Raw genomic sequence first — 27,085 nt, 5'->3', positions numbered from 1 at the left:
TTCTAGGGTCTAGGGTGGTAGAGGTAAAGGGATCGTTTCTAGGGTCTAGCGTGGTAGAGGTAAAGGGATTGTTTCTAGGGTGATAGAGGTAAATTGATTGTTTCTAGGGTGGTAGAGGTAAAGGGATTGTTTCTAGGGTCTAGGGTGGTAGAGGTAAAGGGATTGTTTCTAAGGTCTAGGGTGGTAGAGGTAAAGGGATTGTTTCTAGGGTGATAGAGGTAAATGGATTGTTTCTAGGGTGATAGAGGTAAAGGGATTGTTTCTAGGGTGGTAGAGGTAAAGGGATTGTTTCTAGGGTGGTAGAGGTAAAGGGATTGTTTCTAGGGTCTAGGGTGGTAGAGGTAAAGGGATTGTTTCTAGGGTGATAGAGGTAAATGGATTGTTTCTAGGGTGGTAGAGGTAAAGGGATTGTTTCTAGGGTGGTATAGGTAAAGGGATTGTTTCTAGGGTGATAGAGGTAAATGGATTGTTTCTAGGGTGGTAGAGGTAAAGGGATTTATTCTAGGGTCTTGGGTGGTAGAGGTAAAGCGATTGTTTCTAGGGTGGTAGAGGTAAAATTATTGTTTCTAGGGTGGTAGAGGTAAAGGGAATGTTTCTAGTGTCTAGGGTGGTAGAGGTAAAGGGATTGTTTCTAGTGTCTAGGGTGGTATAGGTAAAGGGATTGTTTCTAGGATGGTAGAGGTAAAGGGATTGTTTCTAGTGTCTAGGGTGGTAGTGGTAAAGGGATTGTTTCTAGGGTGGTAGAGGTAAAGGGTTTGTTTCTAGGGTCTAGGGTGGTAGAGGTAAAGGGATTGTTTCTAATGTCTAGGGTGGTATAGGTAAAGGGATTGTTTCTAGGGTGGTAGAGGTAAAGGGATTGTTTCTAGGGTGGTAGAGGTAAAGGGATTGTTTCTAGGGTGGTGGAGGTAAAGGGATTGTTTCTAGGGTCTAGGGTGGTAGAGGTAAAGGGATTGTTTCTAGGGTGGTAGAAGTAAAGGGATTGTTTCTAGGGTGGTAGAGGTAAAGGGATTGTTTCTATGGTGGTAGAGGTAGAGGGATTGTTTCTAGGCTGGTAGAGGTAAAGGGATTGTTTCTAGGGTGGTAGAGGTAAAGGGATTGTTTCTAGGGTCTAGGGTGGTAGAGGTAAAGGGATTGTTTCTATGGTGGTAGAGGTAAAGTGATTGTTTCTAGGCTGGTAGAGGTAAAGGGATTGTTTCTAGGCTGGTAGAGGTAAAGGGATTGTTTCTAGGGTGGTAGGGGTAAAGGGATTGTTTCTAGGATGGTAGAGGTAAAGGGATTGTTTCTAGGGTGGTAGAGGTAAAGGGATTGTTTCTAGGGTCTAGGGTGGTAGAGGTAAAGGGATTGTTTCTAAGGTCTAGGGTGGTAGAGGTAAAGGGATTGTTTCTAGGGTGATAGAGGTAAATGGATTGTTTCTAGGGTGATAGAGGTAAAGGGATTGTTTCTAGGGTGGTAGAGGTAAAGGGATTGTTTCTAGGGTGGTAGAGGTAAAGGGATTGTTTCTAGGGTCTAGGGTGGTAGAGGTAAAGGGATTGTTTCTAGGGTGATAGAGGTAAATGGATTGTTTCTAGGGTGGTAGAGGTAAAGGGATTGTTTCTAGGGTGGTATAGGTAAAGGGATTGTTTCTAGGGTGATAGAGGTAAATGGATTGTTTCTAGGGTGGTAGAGGTAAAGGGATTTATTCTAGGGTCTTGGGTGGTAGAGGTAAAGCGATTGTTTCTAGGGTGGTAGAGGTAAAATTATTGTTTCTAGGGTGGTAGAGGTAAAGGGAATGTTTCTAGTGTCTAGGGTGGTAGAGGTAAAGGGATTGTTTCTAGTGTCTAGGGTGGTATAGGTAAAGGGATTGTTTCTAGGATGGTAGAGGTAAAGGGATTGTTTCTAGTGTCTAGGGTGGTAGTGGTAAAGGGATTGTTTCTAGGGTGGTAGAGGTAAAGGGTTTGTTTCTAGGGTCTAGGGTGGTAGAGGTAAAGGGATTGTTTCTAATGTCTAGGGTGGTATAGGTAAAGGGATTGTTTCTAGGGTGGTAGAGGTAAAGGGATTGTTTCTAGGGTGGTAGAGGTAAAGGGATTGTTTCTAGGGTGGTGGAGGTAAAGGGATTGTTTCTAGGGTCTAGGGTGGTAGAGGTAAAGGGATTGTTTCTAGGGTGGTAGAAGTAAAGGGATTGTTTCTAGGGTGGTAGAGGTAAAGGGATTGTTTCTATGGTGGTAGAGGTAGAGGGATTGTTTCTAGGCTGGTAGAGGTAAAGGGATTGTTTCTAGGGTGGTAGAGGTAAAGGGATTGTTTCTAGGGTCTAGGGTGGTAGAGGTAAAGGGATTGTTTCTATGGTGGTAGAGGTAAAGTGATTGTTTCTAGGCTGGTAGAGGTAAAGGGATTGTTTCTAGGCTGGTAGAGGTAAAGGGATTGTTTCTAGGGTGGTAGGGGTAAAGGGATTGTTTCTAGGATGGTAGAGGTAAAGGGATTGTTTCTAGGGTGGTAGAGGTAAAGGGATTGTTTCTAGGCTGGTAGAGGTAAAGGGATTGTTTCTAGGGTGGTGGAGGTAAAGGGATTGTTTCTAGGGTGGTAGAGGTAAAGGGATTGTTTCTAGGGTGGTAGAGGTAAAGGGATTGTTTCTAGGCTGGTAGAGGTAAAGGGATTGTTTCTAGGCTGGTAGAGGTAAAGGGATTGTTTCTAGGCTGGTAGAGGTAAAGGGATTGTTTCTAGGCTGGTAGAGGTAAAGGGATTGTTTCTAGGGTGGTAGAGGTAAAGGGATTGTTTCTAGGGTCTAGGGTGGTAGAGGTAAAGGGATTGTTTCTATGGTGGTAGAGGTAAAGTGATTGTTTCTAGGCTGGTAGAGGTAAAGGGATTGTTTCTAGGCTGGTAGAGGTAAAGGGATTGTTTCTAGGGTGGTAGGGGTAAAGGGATTGTTTCTAGGATGGTAGAGGTAAAGGGATTGTTTCTAGGGTGGTAGAGGTAAAGGGATTGTTTCTAGGGTGGTAGAGGTGAAGGGATTGTTTCTAGGCTGGTAGAGGTAAAGGGATTGTTTCTAGGGTGGTGGAGGTAAAGGGATTGTTTCTAGGGTGGTAGAGGTAAAGGGATTGTTTCTAGGGTGGTAGAGGTAAAGGGATTGTTTCTAGGCTGGTAGAGGTAAAGGGATTGTTTCTAGACAAGGCTGATATGTGTAGGAGAGCAGCGTCTCCTAGTGGCAGTGGTATAAACTTTACATGGTTTGTTTAATATAAGGAATTTTAAATGATTTATAGTTTTACTTTTGATACTTAAGTACATTTTAGCATATATTATATTTAAAACCAAATACTTTTAGACTTTTACTTAAGTAGTATTTTACTGGGTGACTTTCACTATTATTTGAGTCATTTTCTATTAAGGAATCTTTAATTTTACTCAAGTCTGACAATTTAGTACTTTCTCCACCACTGCCTAATGGTAGTGTTGACAGACAGCAGTCTCTCCTAGTGGTAGTGTTGACAGACAGCAGTCTCTCCTAGTGGTAGTGTTGACAGACAGCAGCCTCTCCTAGTGGTAGTGTTGACAGACAGCAGCCTCTCCTAGTGGTAGTGTTGACAGACAGCAGCCTCTCCTAGTGGTAGTGTTGACAGACAGCAGCCTCTCGTAGTGGTAGTATTGACAGACAGCAGTCTCTCCTAGTGGTAGTATTGACAGACAGCAGCCTCTCCTAGTGGTAGTGTTGACAGACAGCAGTCTCTCCTAGTGGTAGTGTTGACAGACAGCAGCCTCTCCTAGTGGTAGTGTTGACAGACAGCAGCCTCTCCTAGTGGTAGTGTTGACAGACAGCAGCCTCTCCTAGTGGTAGTGTTGACAGACAGCAGCCTCTCCTAGTGGTAGTGTTGACAGACAGCAGCCTCTCCTAGTGGTAGTGTTGACAGACAGCAGCCTCTCCTAGTGGTAGTGTTGACAGACAGCAGCCTCTCCTAGTGGTAGTGTTGACAGACAGCAGCCTCTCCTAATAATATGTTAATCCTCCCAGAAAACAAAATGGCCCAAACCTCATGAATCTATCATAATTCGTTTAAACGGTTATTGGAGTTGTTGACCTTGTAGGATGACCAGTATTAGTCTGACTAAATCAATGGAAGGCAGAGAAAGTGGTCAAGAACCTGGTGAAAAGGCATTGTGTCAACTAGTCTGGATGCTGTGAGAGAATCAAGGCGAACTGACAGGCTCAACGTCCTCTTTCTCCTCGAATACGGAGGACAGAAAAACAATAGAGAAGTAAGACGGTAAGATGGATATCGATGTTTAGACGTGACGTAGTATTTGAGTAGACGCTCTTTACACTTTTCATATTAATGCGAAATCAGTTATTGAAAACAAAGTTATTTGAAAACAGATTCATCCGAGAAACAAGCGTATCTCTGTGAAAATGTCAACTGAGAATAACGCAAGCTTTTTCTTCTTACTTTCAAAGCCTTTTACATTTAATTCAGTTGATGTTATGTTACTTTTTTTAGTTGTTGAGACCAGTGGAAATAACTTAGCATAAAGCCTCCCGCAACATTGTAACTTTTTTTAGTTGTTGTGACCAGTGGAAATAACTTAGCATAAAGCCCCCCGCAACATTGTAACTTTTTTTAGTTGTTGAGACCAGTGGAAATAACTTAGCATAAAGCCCCCCGCAACATTGTAACTTTTTCTAGTTGTTGAGACCAGTGGAAATAACTTAGCATAAAGCCCCCGCAACATTGTAACTTTTTTTAGTTGTTGAGACCAGTGGAAATAACTTAGCATAAAGCCTCCCGCAACATTGTAACTTTTTTTAGTTGTTGTGACCAGTGGAAATAACTTAGCATAAAGCCTCCCGCAACATTGTAACTTTTTCTAGTTGTTGAGACCAGTGGAAATAACTTAGCATAAAGCCCCCCGCAACATTGTAACTTTTTTTAGTTGTTGAGACCAGTGGAAATAACTTAGCATAAAGCCCCCGCAACATTGTAACTTTTTCTAGTTGTTGAGACCAGTGGAAATAACTTAGCATAAAGCCCCCCGCAACATTGTAACTTTTTCTAGTTGTTGAGACCAGTGGAAATAACTTAGCATAAAGCCCCCCGCAACATTGTAACTTTTTTTAGTTGTTGAGACCAGTGGAAATAACTTAGCATAAAGCCTCCCGCAACATTGTAACTTTTTTTAGTTGTTGTGACCAGTGGAAATAACTTAGCATAAAGCCTCCCGCAACATTGTAACTTTTTCTAGTTGTTGAGACCAGTGGAAATAACTTAGCATAAAGCCCCCGCAACATTGTAACTTTTTTTAGTTGTTGAGACCAGTGGAAATAACTTAGCATAAAGCCCCCGCAACATTGTAACTTTTTCTAGTTGTTGAGACCAGTGGAAATAACTTAGCATAAAGCCCCCGCAACATTGTAACTTTTTTTAGTTGTTGAGACCAGTGGAAATAACTTAGCATAAAGCCCCCGCAACATTGTAACTTTTTTTAGTTGTTGAGACCAGTGGAAATAACTTAGCATAAAGCCCCCCGCAACATTGTAACTTTTTTTAGTTGTTGAGACCAGTGGAAATAACTTAGCATAAAGCCTCCTGCAACATTGTAACTTTTTTAGTTGTTGTGACCAGTGGAAATAACTTAGCATAAAGCCTCCCGCAACATTGTAACTTTTTCTAGTTGTTGAGACCAGTGGAAATAACTTAGCATAAAGCCCCCCGCAACATTGTAACTTTTTTTAGTTGTTGAGACCAGTGGAAATAACTTAGCATAAAGCCCCCCGCAACATTGTAACTTTTTCTAGTTGTTGAGACCAGTGGAAATAACTTAGCATAAAGCCCCCCGCAACATTGTAACTTTTTTTAGTTGTTGAGACCAGTGGAAATAACTTAGCATAAAGCCTCCCGCAACATTGTAACTTTTTTTAGTTGTTGTGACCAGTGGAAATAACTTAGCATAAAGCCTCCCGCAACATTGTAACTTTTTCTAGTTGTTGAGACCAGTGGAAATAACTTAGCATAAAGCCCCCCGCAACATTGTAACTTTTTTTAGTTGTTGAGACCAGTGGAAATAACTTAGCATAAAGCCCCCCGCAACATTGTAACTTTTTCTAGTTGTTGAGACCAGTGGAAATAACTTAGCATAAAGCCCCCGCAACATTGTAACTTTTTTTAGTTGTTGAGACCAGTGGAAATAACTTAGCATAAAGCCCCGCAACATTGTAACTTTTTTTAGTTGTTGAGACCAGTGGAAATAACTTAGCATAAAGCCCCCCGCAACATTGTAACTTTTTTTAGTTGTTGAGACCAGTGGCAACATTGTAACTTTTTTTAGTTGTTGAGACCAGTGGAAATAACTTAGCATAAAGCCTCCCGCAACATTGTAACTTTTTTTAGTTGTTGAGACCAGTGGAAATAACTTAGCATAAAGCCTCCCGCAACATTGTAACTTTTTCTAGTTGTTGAGACCAGTGGAAATAACTTAGCATAAAGCCCCCGCAACATTGTAACTTTTTTTTAGTTGTTGAGACCAGTGGAAATAACTTAGCATAAAGCCCCCGCAACATTGTAACTTTTTCTAGTTGTTGAGACCAGTGGAAATAACTTAGCATAAAGCCCCTGGAACATTGTAACTTTTTCTAGTTGTTGAGACCAGTGGAAATAACTTAGCATAAAGCCCCCGCAACATTGTAACTTTTTTTAGTTGTTGAGACCAGTGGAAATAACTTAGCATAAAGCCCCCCGCAACATTGTAACTTTTTTTAGTTGTTGAGACCAGTGGAAATAACTTAGCATAAAGCCCCCGCAACATTGTAACTTTTTTTAGTTGTTGAGACCAGTGGAAATAACTTAGCATAAAGCCCCCGCAACATTGTAACTTTTTTTAGTTGTTGAGACCAGTGGAAATAACTTAGCATAAAGCCTCCCGCAACATTGTAACTTTTTTTAGTTGTTGAGACCAGTGGAAATAACTTAGCATAAAGCCCCCGCAACATTGTAACTTTTTCTAGTTGTTGAGACCAGTGGAAATAACTTAGCATAAAGCCCCCGCAACATTGTTACTTTTTTTAGTTGTTGAGACCAGTGGAAATAACTTAGCATAAAGCCCCCGCAACATTGTAACTTTTTTTAGTTGTTGAGACCAGTGGAAATAACTTAGCATAAAGCCCCCGCAACATTGTAACTTTTTTTAGTTGTTGAGACCAGTGGAAATAACTTAGCATAAAGCCCCCCGCAACATTGTAACTTTTTTTAGTTGTTGAGACCAGTGGAAATAACTTAGCATAAAGCCCCCGCAACATTGTAACTTTTTCTAGTTGTTGAGACCAGTGGAAATAACTTAGCATAAAGCCCCCGCAACATTGTAACTTTTTTTAGTTGTTGAGACCAGTGGAAATAACTTAGCATAAAGCCTCCCGCAACATTGTAACTTTTTTTAGTTGTTGAGACCAGTGGAAATAACTTAGCATAAAGCCTCCCGCAACATTGTAACTTTTTCTAGTTGTTGAGACCAGTGGAAATAACTTAGCATAAAGCCTCCCGCAACATTGTAACTTTTTCTAGTTGTTGAGACCAGTGGAAATAACTTAGCATAAAGCCCCCGCAACATTGTAACTTTTTTTAGTTGTTGAGACCAGTGGAAATAACTTAGCATAAAGCCCCCGCAACATTGTAACTTTTTCTAGTTGTTGAGACCAGTGGAAATAACTTAGCATAAAGCCCCCGCAACATTGTAACTTTTTTTAGTTGTTGAGACCAGTGGAAATAACTTAGCATAAAGCCCCCCGCAACATTGTAACTTTTTTTAGTTGTTGAGACCAGTGGAAATAACTTAGCATAAAGCCCCCCGCAACATTGTAACTTTTTTTAGTTGTTGAGACCAGTGGAAATAACTTAGCATAAAGCCTCCCGCAACATTGTAACTTTTTTTAGTTGTTGTGACCAGTGGAAATAACTTAGCATAAAGCCTCCCGCAACATTGTAACTTTTTCTAGTTGTTGAGACCAGTGGAAATAACTTAGCATAAAGCCCCCCGCAACATTGTAACTTTTTTTAGTTGTTGAGACCAGTGGAAATAACTTAGCATAAAGCCCCCGCAACATTGTAACTTTTTCTAGTTGTTGAGACCAGTGGAAATAACTTAGCATAAAGCCCCCGCAACATTGTAACTTTTTCTAGTTGTTGAGACCAGTGGAAATAACTTAGCATAAAGCCCCCGCAACATTGTAACTTTTTCTAGTTGTTGAGACCAGTGGAAATAACTTAGCATAAAGCCCCCGCAACATTGTAACTTTTTTTAGTTGTTGAGACCAGTGGAAATAACTTAGCATAAAGCCTCCCGCAACATTGTAACTTTTTTTAGTTGTTGTGACCAGTGGAAATAACTTAGCATAAAGCCTCCCGCAACATTGTAACTTTTTCTAGTTGTTGAGACCAGTGGAAATAACTTAGCATAAAGCCCCCGCAACATTGTAACTTTTTTTAGTTGTTGAGACCAGTGGAAATAACTTAGCATAAAGCCCCCCGCAACATTGTAACTTTTTCTAGTTGTTGAGACCAGTGGAAATAACTTAGCATAAAGCCCCCGCAACATTGTAACTTTTTTAGTTGTTGAGACCAGTGGAAATAACTTAGCATAAAGCCCCCCGCAACATTGTAACTTTTTCTAGTTGTTGAGACCAGTGGAAATAACTTAGCATAAAGCCCCCCGCAACATTGTAACTTTTTTTAGTTGTTGAGACCAGTGGAAATAACTTAGCATAAAGCCTCCCGCAACATTGTAACTTTTTTTAGTTGTTGTGACCAGTGGAAATAACTTAGCATAAAGCCTCCCGCAACATTGTAACTTTTTCTAGTTGTTGAGACCAGTGGAAATAACTTAGCATAAAGCCCCCCGCAACATTGTAACTTTTTTTAGTTGTTGAGACCAGTGGAAATAACTTAGCATAAAGCCCCCGCAACATTGTAACTTTTTCTAGTTGTTGAGACCAGTGGAAATAACTTAGCATAAAGCCCCCGCAACATTGTAACTTTTTTTAGTTGTTGAGACCAGTGGAAATAACTTAGCATAAAGCCTCCCGCAACATTGTAACTTTTTTAGTTGTTGTGACCAGTGGAAATAACTTAGCATAAAGCCTCCCGCAACATTGTAACTTTTTCTAGTTGTTGAGACCAGTGGAAATAACTTAGCATAAAGCCCCCGCAACATTGTAACTTTTTTTAGTTGTTGAGACCAGTGGAAATAACTTAGCATAAAGCCCCCCGCAACATTGTAACATTTTCTAGTTGTTGAGACCAGTGGAAATAACTTAGCATAAAGCCCCCCGCAACATTGTAACTTTTTTTAGTTGTTGAGACCAGTGGAAATAACTTAGCATAAAGCCCCCCGCAACATTGTAACTTTTTTTAGTTGTTGAGACCAGTGGAAATAACTTAGCATAAAGCCCCCCGCAACATTGTAACTTTTTTTAGTTGTTGAGACCAGTGGAAATAACTTAGCATAAAGCCCCCCGCAACATTGTAACTTTTTTTAGTTGTTGAGACCAGTGGAAATAACTTAGCATAAAGCCTCCCGCAACATTGTAACTTTTTTTAGTTGTTGTGACCAGTGGAAATAACTTAGCATAAAGCCTCCCGCAACATTGTAACTTTTTCTAGTTGTTGAGACCAGTGGAAATAACTTAGCATAAAGCCCCCCGCAACATTGTAACTTTTTTTAGTTGTTGAGACCAGTGGAAATAACTTAGCATAAAGCCCCCCGCAACATTGTAACTTTTTCTAGTTGTTGAGACCAGTGGAAATAACTTAGCATAAAGCCCCCCGCAACATTGTAACTTTTTTTAGTTGTTGAGACCAGTGGAAATAACTTAGCATAAAGCCCCCTGGAACATTGTAACTTTTTCTAGTTGTTGAGACCAGTGGAAATAACTTAGCATAAAGCCCCCCGCAACATTGTAACTTTTTTTAGTTGTTGAGACCAGTGGAAATAACTTAGCATAAAGCCCCCCGCAACATTGTAACTTTTTTTAGTTGTTGAGACCAGTGGAAATAACTTAGCATAAAGCCCCCCGCAACATTGTAACTTTTTTTAGTTGTTGAGACCAGTGGCAACATTGTAACTTTTTTTAGTTGTTGAGACCAGTGGAAATAACTTAGCATAAAGCCTCCCGCAACATTGTAACTTTTTTTAGTTGTTGAGACCAGTGGAAATAACTTAGCATAAAGCCCCCGCAACATTGTAACTTTTTCTAGTTGTTGAGACCAGTGGAAATAACTTAGCATAAAGCCCCCGCAACATTGTTACTTTTTTTAGTTGTTGAGACCAGTGGAAATAACTTAGCATAAAGCCCCCCGCAACATTGTAACTTTTTTTAGTTGTTGAGACCAGTGGAAATAACTTAGCATAAAGCCCCCGCAACATTGTAACTTTTTTTAGTTGTTGAGACCAGTGGCAACATTGTAACTTTTTTTTAGTTGTTGAGACCAGTGGAAATAACTTAGCATAAAGCCTCCCGCAACATTGTAACTTTTTTTAGTTGTTGAGACCAGTGGAAATAACTTAGCATAAAGCCTCCCGCAACATTGTAACTTTTTCTAGTTGTTGAGACCAGTGGAAATAACTTAGCATAAAGCCTCCCGCAACATTGTAACTTTTTCTAGTTGTTGAGACCAGTGGAAATAACTTAGCATAAAGCCCCCCGCAACATTGTAACTTTTTCTAGTTGTTGAGACCAGTGGAAATAACTTAGCATAAAGCCCCCGCAACATTGTAACTTTTTTTAGTTGTTGAGACCAGTGGAAATAACTTAGCATAAAGCCTCCCGCAACATTGTAACTTTTTTTAGTTGTTGAGACCAGTGGAAATAACTTAGCATAAAGCCTCCCGCAACATTGTAACTTTTTCTAGTTGTTGAGACCAGTGGAAATAACTTAGCATAAAGCCCCCGCAACATTGTAACTTTTTTTAGTTGTTGAGACCAGTGGAAATAACTTAGCATAAAGCCCCCGCAACATTGTAACTTTTTCTAGTTGTTGAGACCAGTGGAAATAACTTAGCATAAAGCCCCCGCAACATTGTAACTTTTTTTAGTTGTTGAGACCAGTGGAAATAACTTAGCATAAAGCCCCCGCAACATTGTAACTTTTTTTAGTTGTTGAGACCAGTGGAAATAACTTAGCATAAAGCCCCCGCAACATTGTAACTTTTTTTAGTTGTTGAGACCAGTGGAAATAACTTAGCATAAAGCCTCCCGCAACATTGTAACTTTTTTTAGTTGTTGTGACCAGTGGAAATAACTTAGCATAAAGCCTCCCGCAACATTGTAACTTTTTCTAGTTGTTGAGACCAGTGGAAATAACTTAGCATAAAGCCCCCGCAACATTGTAACTTTTTTTTAGTTGTTGAGACCAGTGGAAATAACTTAGCATAAAGCCCCCGCAACATTGTAACTTTTTCTAGTTGTTGAGACCAGTGGAAATAACTTAGCATAAAGCCCCCCGCAACATTGTAACTTTTTCTAGTTGTTGAGACCAGTGGAAATAACTTAGCATAAAGCCCCCGCAACATTGTAACTTTTTTTAGTTGTTGAGACCAGTGGAAATAACTTAGCATAAAGCCCCCGCAACATTGTAACTTTTTTTAGTTGTTGAGACCAGTGGAAATAACTTAGCATAAAGCCCCCGCAACATTGTAACTTTTTTTAGTTGTTGAGACCAGTGGAAATAACTTAGCATAAAGCCCCCGCAACATTGTAACTTTTTTTAGTTGTTGAGACCAGTGGAAATAACTTAGCATAAAGCCTCCCGCAACATTGTAACTTTTTTTAGTTGTTGTGACCAGTGGAAATAACTTAGCATAAAGCCTCCCGCAACATTGTAACTTTTTCTAGTTGTTGAGACCAGTGGAAATAACTTAGCATAAAGCCCCCCGCAACATTGTAACTTTTTTTAGTTGTTGAGACCAGTGGAAATAACTTAGCATAAAGCCCCCCGCAACATTGTAACTTTTTCTAGTTGTTGAGACCAGTGGAAATAACTTAGCATAAAGCCCCCCGCAACATTGTAACTTTTTTTAGTTGTTGAGACCAGTGGAAATAACTTAGCATAAAGCCCCCTGGAACATTGTAACTTTTTCTAGTTGTTGAGACCAGTGGAAATAACTTAGCATAAAGCCCCCCGCAACATTGTAACTTTTTTTAGTTGTTGAGACCAGTGGAAATAACTTAGCATAAAGCCCCCCGCAACATTGTAACTTTTTTTAGTTGTTGAGACCAGTGGAAATAACTTAGCATAAAGCCCCCCGCAACATTGTAACTTTTTTTAGTTGTTGAGACCAGTGGAAATAACTTAGCATAAAGCCCCCCGCAACATTGTAACTTTTTTTAGTTGTTGAGACCAGTGGAAATAACTTAGCATAAAGCCTCCCGCAACATTGTAACTTTTTTTAGTTGTTGAGACCAGTGGAAATAACTTAGCATAAAGCCCCCCGCAACATTGTAACTTTTTCTAGTTGTTGAGACCAGTGGAAATAACTTAGCATAAAGCCCCCGCAACATTGTTACTTTTTTTAGTTGTTGAGACCAGTGGAAATAACTTAGCATAAAGCCCCCGCAACATTGTAACTTTTTTTAGTTGTTGAGACCAGTGGAAATAACTTAGCATAAAGCCCCCGCAACATTGTAACTTTTTTTAGTTGTTGAGACCAGTGGAAATAACTTAGCATAAAGCCCCCCGCAACATTGTAACTTTTTTTAGTTGTTGAGACCAGTGGAAATAACTTAGCATAAAGCCCCCCGCAACATTGTATATCCTCATAAGTCATGCAGCGACAAAGGCACAATACAAAGCACAGAAACAGTGCTTATCGCCGTGGTGCTGACGCTGCAACAAAAATCACACACATTTCTAGTTTCTTACTTGAAATGTTCTGTTACCGAAATCCCTCATTTGTTTAGGACAAATATTCCCTTTTCCCTTGCTGTCTTTACGTGACACATGTATGTGTCGCACGCACATGACTTATAGCATATTTTAATTTAACCTTTAGTTAAGTCAGTTAAGAACAAATTCTTATTTATAATGACAGCCTAGGAACAGTGGGGTTAACTGCCGTGTTCAGGGGCAGAAGGACAGATTTTTACCTTGTCAGCTCAGGGATTTGATCAAGCAACCTTTCAGTTACTAGTCCAACGCTCTAACCACTAGGCTACCTGCCATCCCTACACTCTAACCACTAGGCTACCTGCCGTCCCTACACTCTAACCACTAGGCTACCTGCCGTCCCTACACTCTAACCACTAGGCTACCTGCCGTCCCTACACTCTAACCGCTAGGCTACCTGCCGCCCTTACACTCTAACCGCTAGGCTACCTGCCGTCCCTACACTCTAACCGCTAGGCTACCTGCCGTCCCTACACTCTAACCACTAGGCTACCTGCCGCCCCTACACTCTAACCGCTAGGCTACCTGCCGTCCCTACACTCTAACCACTAGACTACCTGCCGTCCCTACACTCTAACCACTAGACTACCTGCCGTCCCTACACTCTAACCGCTAGGCTACCTGCCGCCCCTACACTCTAACCACTAGACTACCTGCCGCCCCTACACTCTAACCGCTAGGCTACCTGCCGTCCCTACACTCTAACCACTAGGCTACCTGCCGCCTCTACACTCTAACCACTAGGCTACCTGCCGCCTCTACACTCTAACCACTAGGCTACCTGCCGCCTCTACACTCTAACCACTAGACTACCTGCCGCCCCTACACTCTAACCACTAGGCTACCTGCCGACCCTACACTCTAACCACTAGGCTACCTGCCGCCCCTACACTCTAACCACTAGACTACCTGCCGTCCCTACACTCTAACCACTAGACTACCTGCCACCTCTACACTCTAACCACTAGACTACCTGCCGCCCCTACACTCTAACCACTAGGCTACCTGCCGCCCCTACACTCTAACCACTAGACTACCTGCCGCCCCTACACTCTAACCACTAGGCTACCTGCCGTCCCTACACTCTAACCACTAGGCTACCTGCCGCCCCTACACTCTAACCACTAGACTACCTGCCGTCCCTACACTCTAACCACTAGTCTACCTGCCGTCCCTACACTCTAACCACTAGGCTACCTGCCGCCCCTACACTCTAACCACTAGACTACCTGCCGCCCCTACACTCTAACCACTAGGCTACCTGCCGTCCCTACACTCTAACCACTAGGCTACCTGCCGCCTCTACACTCTAACCACTAGGCTACCTGCCGCCTCTACACTCTAACCACTAGACTACCTGCCGCCCCTACACTCTAACCACTAGGCTACCTGCCGCCTCTACACTTTTGGTGGAATTGTTGGATATTAATTAAGTTATTCAATTATTGTATCTGAGCTCCTAGAGCGTTCGGCTCTCCTATAAATTTTCAACTATTTTTTTGGTGGTGAACATTATCCTGGGTTAAATCTGAGGGAAAGGATGTTCAATATATCTTACAATACAAGGGGAGGGTCATGTGGAAACCTTTGTAATGTTGGGGAGGGGGGCGGGGTGCATTTTTGTTAACGACACCTCCCCTAGTTAATTTAAATCTGTCCCTTTAGGTTATGAAATCCTACGTTTTGTTTTTCTTTCCCTCAGATATAAATGTTAATGAAATGTGAGAGAAAGAAGCCACTGAACAATTCAGAACATGAAGAATTATATTGGTCTTGGTAAAAAAATAAAGTATTTTAATAACAAAAGAAAGTTACATTTCATCCCCAAAGCAGTGTGTTTTTTTCACCCGCTCTGGGCAGAGTGGACCCCCTAGTCTTAACCATTCATAACCCTATCCCAGACCTTATCCAAGACCTTAACCCTTATCTTAACCATTCATAACCCTATCCCGAACCTTAACCCTTACCTTAACCATTCATAACCCTATCCCGAACCTTAACCCTTACCTTAACCATTCATAACCCTAACCCAGACCCTATCCCGAACCTTAACCCTTACCTTAACCATTCATAACCCTATCTCAAACCTTAACCCTTACCTTAACCATTCATAACCCTATCCCAAACCTTAACCTTTACCTTAACCATTCATAACCCTATCCCAAACCTTAACCTTTACCTTAACCATTCATAACCCTATCTCAAACCTTAACCCTTACCTTAACCATTCATAACCCTATCTCAAACCTTAACCCTTACCTTAACCATTCATAACCCTAACCCAAACCTTAACCCTTACCTTAACCATTTATAACCCTATCCTAACCTTAACCCTTACCTTAACCATTCATAACCCTATCCTTACCTTAACCATTCATAACCCTATCTCAAACCTTAACCCTTACCTTAAACATTCATAACCCTATCTCAAACCTTAACCCTTACCTTAACCATTCATAACCCTATCCCAAACCTTAACCCTTACCTTAACCATTCATAACCCTATCTCAAACCTTAACCCTTACCTTAAACATTCATAACCCTATCTCAAACCTTAACCCTTACCTTAACCATTCATAACCCTATCCCAAACCTTAACCCTTACCTTAACCATTCATAACCCTATCTCAAACCTTAACCCTTACCTTAACCATTCATAACCCTATCCCGAACCGAAGCAGAGTGGGTGGACACCCTAGTCTCAGGTCAACACAATGACCCATCTGGATTTTTTAACATTTATTTATATTTCACCTTTATTTAACCAGGTAGGCTAGTTGAGAACAGGTTCTCATTTGCAACTGCGACCTGGCCAAGATAAAGCATAGCAGTGTGAACAGACAACACAGAGTTACACATGGAGTAAACAATTAACAAGTCAATAACACAGAGAAAAAAGGGGAGTCTATATACAATGTGTGCAAAAGGCATGAGGAGGTGGGCGAATAATTACAATATTGCAGATTAACACTGGAGTGATAAATGATCATGTACAGGTAGAGATATTGGTGTGCAAAAGAGCAGAAAAGTAAATAAATAAAAACTGTGGGGATGAGGTAGGTGAAAATGGGTGTGCTATTTACCAATAGATTACGTACAGCTGCAGCGATCGGTTAGCTGCTCAGCTAGCTGATGTTTGAAGTTGGTGAGGGAGATAAAAGTCTCCAACTTCAGCGATTTTTGCAATTCGTTCCAGTCACAGGCAGCAGAGTACTGGAACGAAAGGCGGCCGAATGAGGTGTTGGCTTTAGGGATGATCAATGAGATACACCTGCTGGAGCGCGTGCTACGGATGGGTGTTGCCATCGTGACCAGTGAGCTGAGATAAGGCGGAGCTTTGCCTAGCATGGCCTTGTAGATGACCTGAAGCCAGTGGGTCTGGCGACGAATATGTAGCGAGGGCCAGCCGACTAGAGCATACAAGTCGCAGTGGTGGGTAGTATAAGGTGCTTTAGTGACAAAACGGATGGCACTGTGATAAACTGCATCCAGTTTGCTGAGTAGAGTGTTGGAAGCAATTTTGTAGATGACGTCGCCGAAGTCGAGGATCGGTAGGATAGTCAGTTTTACTAGGGTAAGCTTGGCAGTGTGAGTGAAGGAGGCTTTGTTGCGGAATAGAAAGCCGATTCTTGATTTGATTTTCGATTGGAGATGTTTGATATGGGTCTGGAAGGAGAGTTTGCAGTCTAGCCAGACACCTAGGTACTTATAGGTGTCCACATATTCAAGGTCGGAACCATCCAGGGTGGTGATGCTAGTCGGGCATGCGGGTGCAGGCAGCGATCGGTTGAAAAGCATGCATTTGGTTTTACTAGCGTTTAAGAGCAGTTGGAGGCCAAGGAAGGAGTGTTGTATGGCATTGAAGCTCGATTGGAGGTTAGATAGCACAGTGTCCAATGACGGGCCGAAAGTGTATACAATGGTGTCGTCTGCGTAGAGGTGGATCAGGGAATCGCCCGCAGCAAGAGCAACATCATTGATATATACAGAGATAATAGTCGGCCCGAGAATTGAACCCTGTGGCACCCCCATAGAGACTGCCAGAGGACCGGACAACATGCCCTCCGATTTGACACACTGAACTCTGTCTGCAAAGTAATTGGTGAACCAGGCAAGGCAGTCATCCGAAAAACCGAGGCTACTGAGTCTGCCGATAAGAATATGGTGATTGACAGAGTCGAAAGCCTTGGCAAGGTCGATGAAGACGGCTGCACAGTACTGTCTTTTATCGATGGCGGTTATGATGTCGTTTAGTACCTTGAGTGTGGCTGAGGTGCACCCGTGACCGGCTCGGAAACCAGATTGCATAGCGGAGAAGGTACGGTGGGATTCGAGATGGTCAGTGACCTGTTTGTTGACTTGGCTTTCGAAGACCTTAGATAGGCAGGGCAGGATGGATATAGGTCTGTAACAGTTTGGGTCCAGGGTGTCTCCCCCTTTGAAGAGGGGGATTACTGCGGCAGCTTTCCAATCCTTGGGGATCTCAGACGATATGAAAGAGAGGTTGAACAGGCTGGTAATAGGGGTTGCGACAATGACGGCGGATAGTTTCAGAAATAGAGGGTCCAGATTGTCAAGCCCAGCTGATTTATACGGGTCCAGGTTTTGCAGCTCTTTCAGAACATCTGCTATCTGGATTTGGGTAAATGTGAACCTGGAGAGGCTTGGGAGAGGAGCTGCGGGGGGGGCGGAGCTGTTGGCCGAGGTAGGAGTAGCCAGGCGGAAGGCATGGCCAGCCGTTGAGAAATGCTTGTTGAAGTTATCGATAATCATGGATTTGTCGGTGGTGACCGTGTTCCCTAGCCTCAGTGCAGTGGGCAGCTGGGAGGAGGTGCTCTTATTCTCCATGGACTTCACAGTGTCCCAGAACTTTTTGGAGTTGGAGCTATAGGATGCAAACTTCTGCCTGAAGAAGCTGGCCTTAGCTTTCCTGACTGACTGCGTGTATTGGTTCCTGACTTCCCTGAACAGTTGCATATCACGGGGACTGTTCGATGCTATTGCAGTCCGCCACAGGATGTTTTTGTGCTGGTCGAGGGCAGTCAGGTCTGGAGTGAACCAAGGGCTGTATCTGTTCTTAGTTCTGCATTTTTTGAACGGAGCATGCTTATCTAAAATGGTGAGGAAGTTACTCTTAAAGAATGACCAGGCATCCTCAACTGACGGGATGAGGTCAATGTCCTTCCAGGATACCTGATCCAGGTCGATTAGAAAGGCCTGCTCACAGAAGTGTTTTAGGGAGCGTTTGACAGTGATGAGGGGTGGTCGTTTGACTGCGGCACCGTAGCGGATACAGACAATGAGGCAGTGGTCGCTGAGATCCTGGTTGAAGACAGCGGAGGTGTATTTGGAGGGCCAGTTGGTCAGGATGACGTCTATGAGGGTGCCATTGCTTACAGAGTTAGGGTTGTACCTGGTGGGTTCCTTGATGATTTGTGTGAGATTGAGGGCATCTAGCTTAGATTGTAGGACTGCCGGGGTGTTAAGCATATCCCAGTTTAGGTCACCTAACAGAACAAACTCTGAAGCTAGATGGGGGGCAATCAAATCACAAATGGTGTCCAGGGCACAGCTGGGAGCTGAGGGGGGTCGGTAGCAGGCGGCAACAGTGAGAGACTTATTTCTGGAGAGAGTCATTTTCAGAATTAGTAGTTCGAACTGTTTGGGTATGGACCTGGAAAGTATGGCATTACTTTGCAGGCTATCTCTGCAGTAGACTGCAACTCCTCCCCCTTTAGCAGTTCTATCTTGACGGAAGATGTTATAGTTGGGTATGGAAATCTCTGAATTTTTGGTGGCCTTCCTGAGCCAGGATTCAGACACGGCAAGGACATCAGGGTTAGCAGAGTGTGCTAAAGCAATGAGTAAAACAAACTTAGGGAGGAAGCTTCTGATGTTGACATGCATGAAACCAAGGCTTTTTCGATCACAGAAGTCAACAAATGAGGGTGCCTGGGGACATGCAGGGCCTGGGTTTACCTCCACATCACCCGCGGAACAGAGAAGGAGTAGTATGAGGGTGCGGCTAAGGGCTATCAAAACTGGTCGCCTAGAGCGTTGGGGACAGAGAATTAGAGGAGCAGGTTTCTGGGCATGGTAGAATATATTCAGGGCATAATGCGCAGACAGGGGTATGGTGGGGTGTGGGTATGGCGGAGGTAAGCCCAGGCACTGGGTGATGATGACAGAGGTTTTATCTCTGGACATGCTGGTTGTAATGGGTGAGGTCACCGCATATGTGGGAGGTGGGACAAAGGAGGTATCAGGGGTATGAGGAGTGGGACTAGGGGCTCCATAATGAGCTAAAACAATGATAACTAACCTGAGCAACAGTATACAAGGCACAAGGATAGGGAGAGAAACCTCCAGAACGGTTCATCTTTTATACAGGGTTGCTGGTAACGTAGCTTGAAAGTCAGTTAGATGTAATATGATTTTCAAAAAATAATCAAATAAATGTAGTTAGTTACGTTACCAGCAACAATACAGATACTTTAATCAAAAGTAACTGATAGTAATCACATTAGTGAGTTTGGGGAATTCAAAAGTAACTGAAAGTAATTACATTACTGAGTTTGGGGAATTCAAAAGTAACTGAAAGTAATCACATTACTGAGTTTGGGGAATTCAAAAGTAACTGAAGGTAATCACATTACTGAGTTTGGGGAATTCAAAAGTAACTGATAGTAATCACATTACTGAGTTTGGGGAATTCAAAAGTAACTGAAAGTAATTACATTACTGAGTTTGGGGAATTCAAAAGTAACTGAAGGTAATCACATTACTGAGTTTGGGGAATTCAAAAGTAACTGATAGTAATCACATTACTGAGTTTGGGGAATTCAAAAGTAACTGAAAGTAATTACATTACTGAGTTTGGGGAATTCAAAAGTAACTGAAGGTAATCACATTACTGAGTTTGGGGAATTCAAAAGTAACTGAAGGTAGTCACATTACTGAGGTTGGGGAATCCACAAGTAACTGAAAGTAATTACATTACTGAGTTTGGGGAATTCAAAAGTAACTTAACCGATTGTCCCATCTCCAGGGTGTATTGCACGTCTGACAGAGGATACGCCCTACCTAACTGTGGCTTTGACAAAGGTACTGTATTGTGCTGCGGGCGAACCAGGGCCTCTTCGTGTGGGTGTTGTTCATACTGTGTCACATAGTTATTCTAATACCACATATATGAGACAACATAAGACAGGGCTTGACTTATGGTCGTGTCATCCCCAGCCGTTCTAGCGTTCTCCAGAATGAGAATAAGGTGTGACATCTGGCTGGGTTAATTTAAGCTGTATAGTCACATTAAATACTGTATACTTGAACTATATACACAATATAGCACTGTTTCTTTCATAGCAGTGGTATTCCAAGTCGGGGTCGGGGGGGGAAATGCAGTTCGGCCAAAATTAAACACTGAAATAAGAAAGGAACATTTTAGGAACAGAAAATTCAGGAGTACAAAGATAATAATCATGAATAAAACTATTGAGTAAATGTATTTATTGATTTCTTTTCGTTTTGATAAAGAGATGAAAATGTACTGAATTGAAGGTAATTTGTAATTGAAGGTAATTTGTTGATGTAAAAATGTAGGGGTTATGTAAGGTTGAGTCATTAAAATGTATGCACTCACTATTGTAAATCTCTCTGGATACGAGCGTCTGCTAAACGTGACGTAAATGTTAATTACATTTGGGGTCAGGGGTCGAGAGAAGGTCATGGGGAAAATACCAGTAATTCTGGTGGAAAGAAATTTGACCCCCTTTGCTGAAAAAGTTTGAATAGGACTGATTTATAGTGTACTTTGTGCCAGAGCCTAATAAAAAGTAATGTATAGGCTGGCATTTTGTGATCCAGCCTGTATAACTCTAGAATTTGAGCTTATCTCTACCTGGAAGTGAAAGATCCCAGCGTACTCTCCACGTCCAAATCCTTGTCCTTCAGGAACGACCCGGGCCATCACATCTTCATTCAGGGTCAGAGAGGCGATGGCTGCCAGGAGCCAGCAGTCACCTGGAGAGAACAGAGAGGAGACACATGTTTGGTGTATGTGTGTGTGTGTGTGTGTGTGTGTGTGTGTGTGTGTGTGTGTGTGTGTGTGTGTGTGTGTGTGTGTGTGTGTGTGTGTGGGTGTGGGTGTGTGTGTGTGTGTGTGTGTGTGTGGGTGTGGGTGTGTGTGGGTGTGGGTGTGTGTGTGTGTGTGTGTGTGTGTGTGTGTGTGTGTGTGTGTGTGGGTGGGTGTGTGTCTAAAGATGAGTTATGCATAATGAGTCAAATTATCAACACATTTCCCTCTGGGAGGGCCCCATCCCTACCCTGGTTAAATCTGTCTTAACTACCGTGTTTACGGTGAGCGAGTGAGACGTTCATTCTAGTTTAACTGGTTTAGTCGACCCCGGCCATTGCTCTCTCAAACTCTCACGCTGTAGAATATGCTGTCTGACAGACAGAACTGAGCACCGCTATTAACTGTCAACTAACACGACTGGTTAGAGCACAGTGTACTAGTTTACTCTGGGCAACTGTTTACTTTGTACCAGCCACACCTTCACAGCTCACACACTCCTGTGGGGACTGACAATCTGAAGCCATCTGTGAATAAAAGTGTCCTTTATCCTCTGTCTTAAAAGGAAACGGAGGATGATATAGCCTACACGCACGCACGCACGCACGCACGCACACACACACACAGACACACACACACACACAGACACACACACACACACCGAAGAGAAGATGATTTAACGGTTGAGGATGAGGCTACACTATCTGGTGCGGCAGGAAGCCTAGTGGTTGGAGCGTTGGACTAGTAACCAAAAGGTGGCAAGATCGAATCCCCGAGCTGACAAGGTAGAAATCTGTCATTCTGCCCCTGAACGAGGCCGTTAACCCACTGTTCCTAGGCCATCATTGTAAATAAGAATTTGTTCTTAATTTAACTGACTAGCCTAGTTAAATAAAGATAAAATAAATCAACTTAACATGAAGACTAAATGGACATTTTCAAAGGAACAGCTGAGCTTTCCAGTAACTGGTTTAATTAGGGCTTCAGTTAACCCCTTTGGATAGACATTAGAGCATCTACAGATGGGCTATCTATCTATAGACATTTTCACTATCTACTAACTCTAACCCTAACCCTAACCCTAACCCTTAGCCCTCATCCTAACCTTAGCCCTCACCCCTCACCCTAACCTTAGCCCTCATCCTAACCTTAGCCCTCATCCTAACCTTAGCCCTCATCCTAACCTTAGCCCTCACCCCTCACCCTAACCCTAGCCATCACCCTAGCCCTCACCCCTCACCCTAACCTTAGCCCTCACCCTAACCTTAGCCCTCACCCTAACCTTAGCCCTCATAATAACCTTAGCCCTCACCCTAACCTTAGCCCTCACCCTAACCTTAGCCCTCACCCTAACCTTAGCCCTCACCCTAACCCTCACCCTAACCTTAGCCCTCACCCTAACCTTAGCCCTCACCCTAACCTTAGCCCTCACCCTAACCTTAGCCCTCACCCTAGCCCTCACCTTAGCCCTCACCTTAGCCCTCACCCTAGCCCTCACCTTAGCCCTCACCTTAGCCCTCACCCTAGCCCTCACCCTAACCTTATCAAGCAGCTGGTTATCAACAGAGAGTTTGTTGCTAGTATGACCATCTGTAGATCATCTATATGGGACGATCCCCATAAAGAGTGACCGGACTTCCCCCCCAGCAGGCTTACTGGATTGGTTTCCATATAAATATATCCCTGTGCTTTATAAGGTTAGGGTGATGCTTTATAAGGTTAGGGTGATGCTTTATAAGGTTAGGGTGATGCTTTATTCAACCTTTATTTAAACGAGGTAAGTCAGTTAAGAACAAATTCTTAATTACAATGACGGCCTACTCCGGCCAAATCCGGACGATGCTGGTGCCAATTGTGTGCCGCCCCCATGGGACTCCCAATTACGGCCGGATGTGATACAGCCTGGATTCGAACCAGGTACTATAGTGACACCTTTTGCACTGAAATGCAGTGCCTTAGACCGCCGAGTCCTTATTATACCTTGTGAGAGAGATAACAACCTGAGATGGAGGCTATTCATTGGTAGTCTAGGAAAACAAATAACCTCATTGGTTAATAAAGCAATAACTGGTTGTGCTATCACATCAATCACATTCACTTAGACTAGTATACCATCTCTTCCTCAAAGAGGAAAACATGGACACTGTTGGCAAACCGGCCCTGTGGTTTTGGTATGGTTCCTGTTTTGGTTCCTGTTAGAAAGGTAGACTCACCCAGACCTCCTATTATAAAGGTAGACTCACCCAGACCTCCTATTATAAAGGTAGACTCACCCAGACCTCCTATTATAAAGGTAGACTCACCCAGACCTCCTATTATAAAGGTAGACTCACCCAGACCTCCTATTATAAAGGTAGACTTACCCAGACCTCCTATTATAAAGGTAGACTCACCCAGACCTCCTATTATAAAGGTAGACTTACCCAGACCTCCTAATGTAAAGGTAGATTTACCCAGACCTCCTATTATAAAGGTAGACTTACCCAGACCTCCTATTATAAAGGTAGACTTACCCAGACCTCCTATTATAAAGGTAGACTTACCCAGACCTCCTTGGCAGATGTCGGTTCTCGTGGCTCCACCAACGATGAATTCTGGGTTGGACACCAGTTCCTATTCAGTGAGGGATCAACACATGAGTAAGACTGTGGAAGATATACTGAGGGCCAATCTTTAACAGCCCTGTTTACAGTCATACACTATCTTTACTCAGGGAGATAATGTCTGTACACATGAGTTAGCCTAGACATGGAGTTGATCTACTGTCAACACTACCACAGCCCAAACCCTGTAGGATCAGATCACAGATCACATTTACCACAGCCCAAACCCTGTAGGATCAGATCACAGATCACATCTACTACAGCCCAAACCCTGTAGGATCAGATCACAGATCACATCTACTACAGCCCAAACCCTGTAGGATCAGATCACAGATCACATCTACTACAGCCCAAACCCTGTAGGATCAGATCACAGATCACATCTACTACAGCCCAAACCCTGTAGGATCAGATCACAGATCACATTTACCACAGCCCAAACCCTGTAGGATCAGATCACAGATCACATTTACCACAGCCCAAACCCTGTAGGATCAGATCACAGATCACATTTACCACAGCCCAAACCCTGTAGGATCAGATCAGATGTGTAACTAAAGTTTCGTATAAATAGCTGGATGAGTCATTCTGGCCGGTCATTGATTTAACCCAAGACATGAGTTGCTTTAGTTAGAATATAATATTGTAATGTGAATGGATTTACACCGATTAGCCATAGGGTATCAAAAAGGACACGCATCCGGACTCGCCCACCTAAAAACAACTGGCACATGTTCAGGCGTTTTTTTCTTCTTCCAGTGATAGGAAATGCAATTTTCAATAACACTTTGGTCTATTTGTGTGTATATATATATTTTTTTTAAAGTGCAGTGAACTTCTAGTCATAGAGCAGACAGACACTTCAATCATGCGTAAATGCAGTGAGTATTAAGAGGCGCAGTAATTTACCCCGGGTCGCTTCCATTGCACACCTCTGGTTTTGGAAGTATTCGGGCCAAGCTCTTTGAATCCGAGCGACTCGGGTGCAGCCGGAAAAGTGCAATCGGTAAATATCGAACCTTTTCTCAGACACTCGCTCCTGAGAGATTGGAAGTCTTGGTTTAGGTACTTTGACGCGTTGGCATTAGTGCCAAACCCAGCGGCCAATGCCCTCTTCTTGGCCAACGTAGATGCCACACCAGCCATTGTGGAAGTCTGCGTTGACAGTGAAGAGGAAAACAGTTGGGCTGGTGGAATAGTCAAATTATTCTCCTCCGCCCCTGAATTTTCAGGCGTGGTTTGCAAGTTTGTGCAAGTTATTTTTTTACAATGTTTACATAGATTTCTATGACCGGAACTATCAGGAATTGTTCATTTCGTCAACGTTTACCAGTTCAAAAGTATTTATTGTGAAAATGAACACTGAAGATCAACTACTCCGGATGTACACTCACCTGGAATTGAAATAATCTTTTTGAACATCATATGGGTGGATTAATATTAAAGTCCGTGTCAATTATCTACTCTATTCCATGCTATGAACATACAGGTAAAAAGCCACAGGTGTGTGCGGTTGATGGCCGAAAGATGGCGCTCTAGCCTAAGACTTGTGGACGTTCATGCCACATCTGGCCAACGTGTTGCAGTAATCATGTCTACCAGCAGGGGGCATTAGCCATCAGCCGTTACTAGACCTACCAGCCAGACCACCACCAAGTGACTTGCACTTCCGAACAGTAAAATATAAATATATATAAATAAATAAAATTGTGATATAAATATTACAATAGCTAACTCGACAAATACAACCACATTACATGCCTGATGAAGAAAGGAACAACTTCCATAAATTAAAAGTTATGCTGCCCTTATAGAGTACCACAGTATGAGTCATAATACCCATAAAACCTAGCGGTCAAATACAGAAATGGTTCCAATCGTTTTTCCACCATTACTTTTCCCTATAGGGGATTTGAGTAACACTTTAAATAAGGGCTGTGTTTCACGTAGGCTTACCCAGGTGTGCCGTTTTGATAACCATGAAAATCTTTCTCAGACAAGGTGACTTTTGTCAATATTAGCTGCTAATGGGCCATGATGATGTGGATGAGACTGCTGAATCCTGGCAAAGGTAAGAATCTCTGGATTAAACATCTGTTAGCTAAATTTAGTAAAGAATAAATTGGGAAAAATGGTTTAAATTGACATCTGTGAACTGTCTTGGGAAAGTTTTTTTAAATTGACAAGAATACCTGTGATCTAGCTAGCTAGCTAAACTCAGCAAAAAAAGGACCCAAAGGACCCAAAAAACCACACAGACTCAAATGGACCCAGTACTGGTTGATGCGTAGGCCTAAGTAATCACACAGACTCAAATGGACCCAGTATGGTTGATGCGTAGGCCTAAGTAACCACACAGACTCAAATGGACCCAGTATGGTTGATGCGTAGGCCTAAGTAACCACACAGACTCAAATGGACCCAGTACTGGTTGATGCGTAGGCCTAAGTAACCACACAGACTCAAATGGACCCAGTATGGTTGATGCGTAGGCCTAAGTAATCACACAGACTCAAATGGACCCAGTACTGGTTGATGCGTAGGCCTAAGTAACCACACAGACGCAAATGGACCCAGTACTGGTTGATGCGTAGGCCTAAGTAACCACACAGACTCAAATGGACCCAGTACTGGTTGATGCGTAGGCCTAAGTAACCACACAGACTCAAATGGACCCAGTACTGGTTGATGCGTAGGCCTAAGTAACCACACAGACTCAAATGGACCCAGTACTGGTTGATGCGTAGGCCTAAGTAATCACACAGACTCAAATAGACCCAGTACTGGTTGATGCGTAGGCCTAAGTAACCACACAGACTCAAATGGACCCAGTACTGGTTGATGCGTAGGCCTAAGTAACCACACAGACTCAAATGGACCCAGTACTGGTTGATGCGTAGGCCTAAGTAACCACACAGACTCAAATGGATCCAGTACTGGTTGATGCGTAGGCCTAAGTAACCACACAGACTCAAATGGACCCAGTACTGGTTGATGCGTAGGCCTAGGTAACCACACAGACTCAAATGGACCCAGTACTGGTTGATGCGTAGGCCTAAGTAACCACACAGACGCAAATGGACCCAGTACTGGTTGATGCGTAGGCCTAAGTAACCACACAGACTCAAATGGACCCAGTACTGGTTGATGCGTAGGCCTAAGTAACCACACAGACTCAAATGGACCCAGTACTGGTTGATGCGTAGGCCTAAGTATCCACACAGACTCAAATGGACCCAGTACTGGTTGATGCGTAGGCCTAAGTAATCACACAGACTCAAATAGACCCAGTACTGGTTGATGCGTAGGCCTAAGTAACCACACAGACTCAAATGGACCCAGTACTGGTTGATGCGTAGGCCTAAGTAACCACACAGACTCAAATGGACCCAGTACTGGTTGATGCGTAGGCCTAAGTAACCACACAGACTCAAATGGACCCAGTATGGTTGATGCGTAGGCCTAAGTAACCACACAGACTCAAATGGACCCAGTATGGTTGATGCGTAGGC

At 42.9% G+C, this 27,085-nt stretch overlaps 1 protein-coding gene across 1 annotated transcript in view; it reads right to left on the bottom strand.

Moving 5' to 3' along the window:
- The window catches only part of LOC124048056 (calpain-2 catalytic subunit-like), a 57,664-nt gene extending 32,910 nt beyond the window's left edge, over positions 1-24,754 (bottom strand). Inside the window, exons 1-3 of the mRNA XM_046368440.1 lie at positions 24,483-24,754; positions 23,514-23,583; positions 20,797-20,918 (exon numbers count right to left, since the gene is read on the bottom strand). Coding sequence (XP_046224396.1) covers positions 20,797-20,918; positions 23,514-23,583; positions 24,483-24,719 — 429 coding nt within the window. The 5' untranslated portion in view covers positions 24,720-24,754. The remainder of the gene's footprint in view (positions 1-20,796; positions 20,919-23,513; positions 23,584-24,482) is intronic.
- Positions 24,755-27,085: the final 2,331 nt, after the last annotated feature.

Source organism: Oncorhynchus gorbuscha, linkage group LG11, assembly GCF_021184085.1.
Source record: "Oncorhynchus gorbuscha isolate QuinsamMale2020 ecotype Even-year linkage group LG11, OgorEven_v1.0, whole genome shotgun sequence".
NCBI classification, from domain to species: Eukaryota; Metazoa; Chordata; class Actinopteri; order Salmoniformes; family Salmonidae; genus Oncorhynchus; species Oncorhynchus gorbuscha.
Note: the sequence above shows the minus strand (reverse complement) of the source record. Positions and strands in the feature narration are given on the sequence as shown.